This window comes from Mandrillus leucophaeus, unplaced genomic scaffold (assembly GCF_000951045.1).
Source record: "Mandrillus leucophaeus isolate KB7577 unplaced genomic scaffold, Mleu.le_1.0 Scaffold880, whole genome shotgun sequence".
Classification (NCBI taxonomy): Eukaryota; Metazoa; Chordata; class Mammalia; order Primates; family Cercopithecidae; genus Mandrillus; species Mandrillus leucophaeus.
In genome coordinates, this window is record NW_012109586.1 from 1,181,277 (window position 1) to 1,193,378 (window position 12,102).

The 12,102-nt window shown below is 36.6% G+C and overlaps 1 protein-coding gene across 2 annotated transcripts in view; it reads left to right on the plus strand.

The window, feature by feature from the left end:
- Positions 1-15: 15 nt before the first annotated feature.
- ACVR2A (activin A receptor, type IIA) overlaps positions 16-12,102 on the plus strand; it is an 86,254-nt gene continuing 74,167 nt past the window's right edge. For both annotated transcript variants that reach the window (XM_011969310.1, XM_011969309.1), the window contains exon 1: positions 16-428. In XM_011969310.1, coding sequence (XP_011824700.1) covers positions 374-428 — 55 coding nt within the window. In that variant the 5' untranslated portion in view covers positions 16-373. The remainder of the gene's footprint in view (positions 429-12,102) is intronic.

A 12,102-nucleotide genomic window follows, 5' to 3' on the forward strand; every position in this document is an offset into this window, starting at 1 on the left:
GCCTCAGCCTGGCGTTTTGTTCCCAGAGACGGGAGAGGCGAGCGGAGCTGACAGTGATTTTGACAGTGATTTAAACCCGCTTTTGTTGTTGTTGGCTTTTCGTTGTTTGGTTTTGTGTGTTGTGCGTGTGTGTGGCGGTTTTTCCCCCGTGGTGCATTTTATTTTTTATCGTTGTGCTCTTTTTTCTTTTTTTTTAAACAAACCCAGTGAACGTTTTTTAAAAAAATTTTTTTAATTTTTTTATTTTTGGTCTGGGCTTCCGAATATGTTTTATGACGGTTGATTTTACACCAGGAGGTTTGTCTCCGAGGAAGACCCAGGGAACTGGATATCTAGCGAGAACTTCCTCCGGATTCCCCGGCGCCTCGGGAAAATGGGAGCTGCTGCAAAGTTGGCGTTTGCCGTCTTTCTTATCTCCTGTTCTTCAGGTAGGTGCAGCGAGCGCGGCGCGGCGGGGCTACTCCTGCGGCCGCGGCGGCCGCTGCTGGGGGCCGCGGCTGGTGTCGGGTCGGAGAGTCCAGTGAAGCCTGGGGAGGTTGCCCACTCCCTGCGCCCCTCGGCTGCCACCCCCCTCCCAGGTCTGATTGTGATCTGCAAACCTCCATGCATTTTTCTCCTTTTGAGTTGAGTCGGCGAGCTGATAAGAGTGAGTGCTGTGTTGTTGTGGAAGTGAGAAAGTCATGTTTTGTAGCCATAACACTGGATGACAGCGCTGGTTGGGTTGCAATTAAGCCGCAAATACCACAAGTGACAATTTATGCAAAGGTTGAGATCTGAAAGGAGTATTTAGTGTGGGCTCCTCCAAAACAAGGGTTGCTTTTTGTCATCGTTTAATTAGTGCTTCACCGGTGAATATCACGACATAGATCAGGCCAGTTGCTGCTTAATTTTGCCTGTGAGAAACAATACATCCTAACAGCAATTTAATCTGGGTCTCCCCTCACGTTTTCTTCAACTTCAGTGTCCAGCAGTGTTAAAAATAGTTGTAGTGGTTGTTGGAGTGTTAACTATAACCCAGTGCAGAAGAGGTATGCCGCTTGGTGTTGGTAATGTGCTGGCGTTCAACCACCATTTGTATGCTCTTTTGGGGCATAGATTTTGCTTACCTACGGAATACTTACTTTAACCGCTTTGTATTGAAGCATTGTGTTCGGTTTAGAACAACCCATATGAAATTGATTTTGTTAAATATAGTGGACTCATAAAATAGGTTTTAGCTCAAGGTTGGGGGAATAAACTGGCTATTTTATGTTGGAAATTTTGATTTTGTGAGGACGTTCTATGGTTGCAACCAGTGGTTGGAAAAACTATCTAGTCTTTTGTATTTGAAATTCTATAAATGAATACAACATCTAGCTCAAAGGTGTGCAGATGTACATAACGAGAGAGTTAGTTCAATAGATGAAACATTTTAAATAAGTCTCATTGGATTTATTTATCGTAAAATTTAATATTCAGTTACGAGCTTGTGGCATAGAATTACAGGGGACTCTTGGGGGGGGGGTGGCGAATTGACAGGTTTCATGGCCATGTCTTTATCTCGTTTGCCACAGGAAAATTAAAGGGTGGTAGTCTTCTTTGTGTACCTCTGTGGGGTGTGTGTGTGTGTGTGTTTGTGTGTGTGTGTGTGTGTTTGTGTCCGTCTTCCCCACCCCCCTTTAAATAGAATCTTTTGTAATGTATAGAATTTTGCTGAATGGTACATTTCCTTGTGGTTAATAAATGGATAAAGTCTAGTCTTATGTCTGTAGTGGTATTGATCAGTTCCGGGTGGGCTGAATGTGTTGTGAAATGGCGATCATTGCCAGAGATTAACCAAAAGAATCATGTCTGTTTAAATGGAAGAAGGAACATGCTTAAGGCAGGCTGACAGTTCTTTTTGTGCACGGTTTGGGAAGGAAGCTAAACAATGGTGTGTCTGAAATGAATGAAGGCCTTGATAACACTAAACCTCTTGCTTTTGTGACATGACTTAACCATGTAGTTTTTATCTTTCCAGTAGTACTCTTTTTTTTCTCTGCTTCTATATGTTGTGGCTGGTGAACTCCTCTTGTTCAAATCCCTTGTTCTGATCTCTTGCCCTTGAGGAGGGGCATCATGGCCACTGACCAAGGAATTGTGGACATTATTCCCTCCCAAACCCACCTGAGTCACACTAATTGATGAAGGAGGTTATTCTTGAGCAGTCTCAAGGTATTACTTCTTGAAAAGCAGGCTGTCGCTACAGATCTTACAGCTTCCTCTGCTTGGTTTGGTAGTAAAAATAATTGAGCATTAGTTTCTCGTGGGATTATTTTCATTGGGCCAGGATTATTTTCAGTGGGCCAGGAGGTTAATAGCTGTAATTTTGAAATAAAGTGATTTTGTTGCTATAGGGCATATAGATATTCCACTTACATTAAACTAATACTATGTTGTTGCATAGGCTCTTTAAGATGAACATTCCCAGTTGAACTAAAATATGTGATTCTGTTGAAGATAATTAAAATAATCATAAAGACCTTAATCCATATTTATACATATTGATTTTGAGTACTTAAAATGTCTGATTTTTAAAAGGCTTTTGTTATGGATCAGATGCACTCTAAAAAAGGATTACTGTGTTTCTCCAACTAATTGATTTTTCTACAAAATGTGTAATCTGACATGTTGGAAGCAGGAGGTGACTGTTTTTATGATAATTTTAAAAATTCTCAGGTTGTCAGTTTTTCATTTCTAGATACTTAATTTTTTTTTTTTTTTAATCAAAGTGGGAAACAGTAGTAAGGAACAGTTTTGTTCCAGGTATTTAGAAGGAATGTTTACTATTTCGTGGACTCTGATTTTCCAGTTTCCATCCCATAGTATGTATTGTGGAGACTGATTATGCAGACTATTCCTGTTGGATATGGCCAAGTGTATAATTTGCTCCTCTCTCTCATTCCAGGGGAAACATTTCAAATTTTGCCCCTATCCTGGAGTGCCTTCAGATTATCTTTGATTTTGAATTTTTTCATTCCTCTCATACTTCCTCAGATTCTGTTTCAAAACACAAATCTTAGTTTTCTTTTTATAGCCATTGTGGTTAATTTGTATCTTTCCCCACAGTTTGTTAAAGTATGAGAATGACTTTAATACTTGCCTTAGTACTTAGATTTATCATATCTACAGTTATGCAGCTATTGTGGTATTTGAGTTGCATTGAAGTAAGTTGAGAATTCCTTTGGATTTTGTGGGAGCTGGAGCAGTATGGTCAGTGTATTTGATGAAATAGGAAATGGAAATATGGTAATTATGTTTTCTTCAGTTCAGCTAGGCAGTACTGTGTATGTGTGAATGTATGTGTGGTTGGAGGGGGAGTTGACAGTACAGAGAATCTTTTGGGATTCTCTTGAACTTTGACTAACAAGTGATGGATGTTAAATATTTTGTTTTCTAAAAGGCAGAATCTCTTATAAATACTGTCTGTGGTCAAATTCAAATATAATATGTTGAAGCATGGAGACCAGAAACAAAATGAAACAAAATTCTCCCTCCATTCATTTTGTATTTTTTTTTTTCCTATTTATGATCTAAGCCAATAGTTCTCAAGCTGGGGTGATTCCCCCTCCCTACTTCTCCAAATCCCCATCCATGGGACATTTGGAAACATTTTTGGTTGTCACAACAGGGGGCGAGGTGTGCTATTGGCATCTGGTTGGGTAGAGGGCAGGGATGCTTCTAATTGTCCTACAATGCACGGTACAGCCTTCCACAACAAAGAGTTATCTGGCTCAGTATGTCACTAGTGTAGAGGTCAAAAAACGCTGTTCTAAGAAAACCAAATACTACATGTTCTCACTTATAAGTAGGAGCAAAATAATGAGAAAACATGAAAACAAAGAACAGAACAGCAGACACTGGAGTCTACTCAAGGATGGAGGGTAGGAGAAGGGAGATGAGCAGAAGAGATAACTATTGGGTACTGAGCTTAATACCTGGGTGATGAAGTAATCTGCACAGCAAACCCCTATGATACGAGTTTACCTATGTAATAGACCTTCACTTGTACCCCCGAACCTAAAATACAAATTTTTAAAAAAGGAAAAACTCAGTTCTAAACTCTTAAATTTTAAAAGCATTAGTTTATTAGTAAAAGGGCTCTGCTGTCTTCCCCCTAAAGTTAGTAATCTAAATTTTACAAGTACATGGTATTGGTGATCTCCAGGGGACCTTGTATTGAAAGTTTTTAATCTTTTCATTATCTTTTAAATTAGAATACGATTAAATTAGAGAAACAGACTATAGATAAGCACATTCTTTCATCCTATTATACTATAATAAAAATATTCTGATGACTTATGGATAAACTCTCCTATCACCGATTTTGATAGAGTGCTCATGAAGACTGCATGTTCCTGGACATGATGAATGATTGCTTAAGGTGTCAAGTTTAGTATATTTGCTTTAGATTCAGGATTTTCTTTGCCATGATATGATCTTTAAGGATATTTGCCTTTACTTTATTCTTACTGACATCATTGGTTGCCTTATGGTGATATTCGTATGTGTTTAACGTGTTGCCTGAAATATGTTCACTATTACATGTTCCCTGAATAGTTTCTAGGTAGAAATTCTGTTTTTTTAAAAAAGATATTTCCTTTGTCTAGCTAACTTTAATTTCAAGAAACTTTTAACCTAATCTCTTAATTACATAATTACCTTGAGAATCATCAGCTGGGTTTTGGTTACCGTTAGACTAATTTACGATACAGTAAGTAATATTTTATGATCTATTGCAGATCCTTTCCCTTATTAAGGTTGAATCTTGACCATAATTAATAAAATGCTTACCTTGTTTTGAACTCTGGTTTTAAGGAAGTTAACGCAGCCAACCAAGATAAGAATTACAGTGAAACGCTTAGCAAATTAAGCAGCATTATACCATAGAGAGGAAAATTCTGAAGTCATTCCCGCAAATGGTGTCCAGATGAGCCTCACCCCAGTGTCTCTGTAACACACCTCACCATACCCTTCACTGATACTGACATTTTCACCTTTTGGGTCCACCAGACTCACTGTTCTTAAGAAGTGAAGCACAACTAAACCGAATGAGATTTTAGTAATCTCTAAATTGTTTATTTAGATTCTGAGACTCTATTTTGTTGCATTTTGACTTTTTAAAGTGTTACTCTGATTTTCTTATCTTTGATATCTCATAAGTCCGTGATTACAATTTGTCTTTTCATGGTCTGTTATGTTGCCAGTTGCCATATTGTCTCAGATTATAGGTAAGCTTGGCAACATTTGATACTAGGGTCACTGGTATGCCTTAACTTTTTGCTCACTGCTCTGTAACTCCTTGTTTTTTCCATTCCCTTTCATCATTGTTCCCTTTCCATTTTCCTCTCTTCTTTGTCTACTCCCTTTTCTTCCCCTGACCCTTCTGTACTTCCCTATAGTGCTTGCTTGTGGAACCCAGTCGTTGCTTAGCATCATGGGTGGCTCAAGATGGGCTTACCCATGGTTTTAATGAAAACGGATTGAATTTAGAATGCTTGAGAATTGACCAGATAGTCTTTTCCACTTTCTTTCATTTGCTGGTTTCTGGACTACCTCACACACCCCCTTGGGAGTAGTGTTACTCTCTTGGAATCAAATGGCTTGAACTTTAGATTGCTCTGATTCTCTTTTTTAATATTCAGGTTTTCCTTAACTCTTTGCTGCTTAAGAAAAAGTTTCACTCATATTATTATTCATTCATCATTTCTGTTTAAGCCAACATTTGACTGGACCCAAGAGTATATTTATTGCTGCTGATAGGACCACATTAGACTTCCTCTGTGGTAGATTTAATTCTGTTAGATTGTAAAATAGTCATGTCTAGACAGAACATTGATTTCAAATTGACTATTGAACATGAAAATTCCAGGAATAGTGTATAGAGGAAGGAGGAGGAGGAGGAGAAATCAAGAAGGTAAGAAAACTACTGTAGATAGCAGTTGACTTTCTGTCATTCTCCACCTAGATTTCTTTTTAGTCACTTTTGTATACCCAGTGCATCTAGAGGTCAGGCTTTGTTTTAATAAAGAGACTTAAGGGAAATATGTTTTTGTCTCTGAGGTTGGATTTTTTGAACTGTTAGAGTGGTGGGCCTAAAGGAAAAAATTGGAAAGTTCATATGGATAGTGGTCAAGAATGTGGTCATAGAGGTTGGTAGACTTGAGCTCTGGTGTCAGCACTGCCAGTATCTAGCTTATCTTATCATTTTCTCTTACTTGATTATTGTACCACTTTTCTAACTAAGATTCACCAGTTCCCTATCACTACTTCCTTTTCTTTATAGTCCGTCTGCATAGCTGCTGGAGTGATCTTATTAAAAAATAAATCTGAATATGTCACCTTTGCTTAAAACCTTTCGCTGACTGTGGGTCACCTTTATCATAGAATCTAAAGTCTTAGAATGTCATAAAAAATCCTTCATCATTTGGTTCCTGCCTATTTTTTTAACCTCTTGGTATTGGTTAAGAGTATAGACTCTGGATGTAGACTTAATTGGTTTAAATCTTGGTTTCATAACCTAGCCTTGGTCAAGTTACTTCACCTTTGTGTGTCTCAGTTTTCTCATCTACACAATGGGGGGATGTTAATAGTGCCTACCTCAGAGAGTGGTTTGAATATTAAATGCTAGGTATTCTGCTGCAGCTTCTCCTCGGGATGAGTACTATACTATATTCCATCCATACAGACTTGACTTGCAGTTTCTTAAATGTGTCATCCTTTATTATATGGCAGTATGGTGCCTTCGTATATGTTACTCTTCCTCTTCCCTTTTTGGTTTTAAGACTGAGAAGTATCACCTCCTTAGAAACATTTTCTCTGTCACCCAACCCAGATTGAGTTAGTTGCTTTCTGTTCGTCTAACACCTTGTAAATGACCTTGATTTCAGTAATTATTACAAATGTTTACTTGCCTATTTCCACTTTAGACTGTGCAAATGTTTACTTTCCTGTTTCTACTCTTTGAAGACATCTTTCCTTTATCCATACACCCATTTCTAGAACCTGGTACACAATAGGTGCTCAGCAAATGTTTATTAAATGAATGAGATGAAATTATTTCACTTCTCTCAGCCACAGTTACCCTCTTAATGTATTGAAGTGGTGAACTTGGATTAGATAACCCCTGATTTTTTTTCCTACTCTGAAAACTTTATGATTCTGTAATTTTAAGGTTAGAGTTCAGTGGTGACATTAAGAAAAGATTTTGCTGGTTGTTTTGATATCTTTAAGTTATGTTCAAATTTAAATTTTTAAAAATAATTAAAATTATAATTTGAATTATATAGATTTAGAGGGGATCTTAGGTATCTTCGTGTTCCATGGCTTTCATACTTTTTTGATTATAATCCACAATAAGAATTACATATTGCATTATGACTTAGTTCCCATGTAGTAGTAGGGGTGTGTGTATATGTGTGTGTGTGCATCGGAAATGAAAGTTTCATGAACTGTGTACTCTTAACTATGTGCAGGACACTTATGTATTTTTATATTATATTTCATTTAAAAATCATTGAACATGACCCATTAATTGATTCATTGACCCACTAATGGATTGTAAATCCCTAAAACCAGTGACCTGGTTCAACAATCCTTATTTTCTGTATTCAATACTCTTTTAGTGGATAAGGAAGCTACCTACATAAATGTGTGCAATGAAAAATATATGCACTGAAAAATATGGTCATTAATTAATCTACAATAGAGAATGTATGCCTATTTAGAGAATATAGGGAAAACTGGTCTCAAGGGACAGCGTGGCTCTTCCCTGACTAAGCTCTTCTCTTTTTTGGACTAGTCGAATAAACACGAGGGCACTGAAACAAAATTAGATTGTAATTTTGGGGAACTGGTATTTTTTAATTTAGGGAAGACTTGCTGGACTTAATACTGGAAAAAATGTCTTAGCAGAAGATTAGGAAGGATATTAATCTTAGTATGAAGGAAAAGACATAAAATAGCATCAGGAACACAACAGGCATTTGAGAGTAAACTTGACCATGGATGAAGGCAAGGTGGGATGGAGAAATTTTGACTAAATCTGAGGAAGAGATTTGTGTGATGAAGAGAGTTCATAATTGCTTGATGAAGTCGGACAATCTCAGGGGATTAACTCTTAAATTCAGATGAAAACTAATTAAAACTGAGGAGGTAAGAGTGAATGATACATATCCTGATGTATGTCCCAAATACTCCATATGTGAATATAGGACTGAAAAGCAACTCGAAGACTAAGATAGGATGGTAGCACTACTAAATGAAATTGGTAAAGAAGTAATGAACCAGAGGAAAATTGAAAGTGCCTTCATAACTAAAAAAGTTTACAGGCAGATATAGTTTTAGATGACAAGCATGAAAAAAATAAAGACATATATTTGGAAAAACAAGAGTACATAATAAAACATGATAGCATGTAATACTCTCTTAAAAGGGCAGGCTGTATGATGGGTATGTCTTCATTGTGATGTCTAGTTAAAGAATTCTAAGCATTAGTGGCTCAGTATGTTGTTTATGTTTAAATGATGGTCAGATTTCAGTAATTACTCATACTGGTCTTCCAGATTATATTCTTTGAAATCTGTATGAGACCCTACAGTAAAATATACTGTTCTAAAGAAGTAGATTTAGATACTTTTCTGAACTTGGTATACGGTATTCACGCTTGAAACCTAAACTTTTCAGTGACCATTCTTTTGGACTAGTTTTTTTCTTTGGTTGGCTGTAGTCACACTGGGAATCACTTTATTCCCTAATATTGCTAAAGAAAATAAATGTAAAGCAAGAAGGTAGTTACTACATTAGAAGCACTGGCTACACATGTGGGGAGGGGTTGCCTTTCAAAAGATTTAAAAAATGAATCAAATCTTTACATATTGTAATAAAAGTAAGCCTATTTATAAAGCTTAGAGGGAGTAGTTTTCCTAGTTATGATTATTAACTTTAAAATTTTTATTTTAAAGGAAAAGTCTACTGTTCTTCACATCTTCATAACTATATGTGATATATCAAGCTTGCTCCAAGGCATTATTTCAAGAGGAAGGGGCATGGACAAGTTATGAGATCTTGGCACATTTCTAAAAATCTGAGATTAACTTTTAAAATTTGTAAACCAAGATGTATTAAATGAATTGATACGCCACATAACACAGTAGCTGGTCCAGAATAGATCTTACATATTAGTTTTTAATCTATCTTTAAGTCCCATATAAAAGGATATGGTATGTAAAACATTAAAAAGATAGATTTGGTTCTTGGGGGATATTTACATTTGCAGGTTACTTATCAGTTAATGTGCAATAATACTCTGACTGAAGGATACAGCCAAAGAACATATCATTATAGAGAGCCAGATAGCTGCCAATAAATATCTAGAATATTCAAATATCATGGTTCCTTACAAAGAGTTCTTTAAGGTCTCATTGTTTTAGCATGCATTAAAAAGAAACAATGGAGTAAATCATCTCTATTTATTAGTGGGAATTTCAAACATCTTTTTTCTTGGGCAACTTCTCTTAAACTTTTTAAGTGTTTTAGAACTTTTCAGTAGAAGTAAAGTTTTGAAAGATTCTCAAGTCTGTTTTTAGGTACCGGCTACTTTAAGCTTTGAAAACACAAAGCTTTTCAATGACTATTCTTTGAGATCAATATTTTGAATGTGGTATAATATTTTGGACTAAAACTGAAGAGTCTGTCATTCAGATTCCTACTTTCCTACTGACTTTTCTTTGACCTTTGACAGCCATTAAGATTTCACTTTACTCATCCTTAAATTAAAGAGGGTGAAATAGGTATTCATTCACTTAACAAATCAATATTGAACTACACGCTAGACACCATGGTAAGTGCTTGGGATACAGCATTAAATATGAAAACAGATATGATTATGCCTTTCTGGAGCTTATAGTCATAAAGTAAGTAGTCAAATGAATAACATAATTACAAATTGTCATATGTGCTCTGACAGAAACTAACAGGGTGCTGAGAGGATTACTCTTTATTTGCCTTATCACATATCACATCTGTTTACTTGATCTACCTATTTCTCTTTTTTTTTTTTTTTTTTTGAGACTGAGTCTCACTCTGTCAGCCAGGCTGGAGTGCAGTAGTGCGATCTGGGCTCACTGCAACCCCAGCCTTTCAGTTCAAGTGATTCTCCTGCCTCAGCCTCCCGAGTAACTGGAACTATAGGTGTGCGCCACCATGCCTGGCTAATTTTTGTATTTTTGGTAGAGAGGGTGTTTAACCATGTTGGCCAGGCTGGTCTCGAACTCCTGTCTCAAGTGATCTGCCCTCCTTGGCCTCCCAAAGTGCTGGGATTACAGGTGTGAGCCACCGCGCCTGGCCTATTATTTGTCCTTTCCAATATTAGAGTGTAAGCTCTACTGGGGATGGGGGAGGGTGTGACTTTTTCTTAATACTTACAGTGCATGGCACAGTTTCTGGCACAGAGGTGAAGCTCTGTAAATATTTAACTAGCTGCCTGAAGCAGTAAATGCAGGGATGGGACTGGAGAGATAGGGACAGGATCATGCAGGTCTTTGATCTAACAGGGGAAGGAATTAGAATAAAATGCAAAGGGCAGTGTGAAGCGAAGAGTTTTAAGGAAGAGCAGATCTGGGTTATGTGTTAAGAGCACTTTGGCAGCTATCTGAAAAACATATTGGAAGAGTATAGGAGTGAAGAGGTGAGACCATTAGGAACCTATTGCTTCAGTGTAAGCTAGAGAGACTCTGCAAGATCCCTTCCAGCTTTGAACATTCTCTGATTGTATTGTAAAGCTTGCCTACACTCATCAGTCTTCCTTTTGTATCTTATTTTAGTCATCTTATTTTTTTTTCCTGCTTGTCATTGCTTAAAAAAAACCGTGAATGGATAGGCTTCTTGTGAACTTCGAATACAAATTCTCAGAAAAAGAAATAATGAAACACAGACTAGAGGTTATTGAATTTTTGTAACAAATTTCTATCTTTAGAGTTTGTACATTTGCTAATTTATATTCTTATTTACTTAAACATTCCTATTTCTCTCTGAGATTGACTTTACTCCTTTTCAGGTGCCTATTTTTTTCATAAGCTTACCACCTCTTTATTGTTTCAAATGTCATATACTATATTGTTGGTATGGTTGAAGATTCAGAAGTAGAAACTCGGTGTATTTTATATCTTAATTCTTAGAAATTTGATATCTTTTCAGGTTATCAAGATCTTACAATAAAGGCTGAAAGGATAAATACTTAATACTTTAGGCTATTAGTTTTACTCAGGGCTACAGCCTCTAACTCTAGGTATTCAGCTTGAATGTTTCTATCTGGAAAGATTTCAAGCCTCTCCTGTTGTTGGTAGAGAGGTGGTGCTTGGCACAGGGAAATAAGCTCTTTATTATGGCATAAGTTCAGCTGCAGCATCTTTGCCTAGGAAAAACTGCATTATTACACACAGGTAAAACCAGAAGAGATGTTAAACTTTACTGAATTTAAAAAATGTAATGGGGCCTGCCTCTTTCCATCTGGTTTCACTTGGATTTTTTCATTTTGGAAGCAGGTAAAGCTAACCATCGTTGATAAGCCACCTTCTACAAAGTTCAGTTTCACCCTATAAATACTGTAGTTCATTTTATTTATTATTACCTTAAGTAAAATAGTTCTAGAAAAAGAACTGGATGCTAGGCCTTTCTTTTACTTGGTAGTGGAGTTTCATACTTTAGGATTAGTAAATACAATTTGCTAATTAATTTTATATAATCTAAGACTTGGAGTGAACTTGTAATAATCACTAAAATTGTATGAGGAGAAACAAAAAGTCAGTGAGTAAATGAGGACGATGATGAATAATGAATAATTGCAAGATAACATATACAAGATGAATATGGTAATAGTAAAGTAATTTGATTAGCGGGCATTCAAAGTAGAATAAAACACCTTTCTGAATGGCCAGAAAAATGGTTGAATAGCCGCTGACTGCAAGCTTTTACTGCTGGGAGGGCCTAACAAACTGTCAGGTACTATTTTCTCCAGTAACTACCTTTATCAGAATGATTCTTTGGAAGAAATAAAATTCTCAAGCTGATCCTCACTTCTGAAGG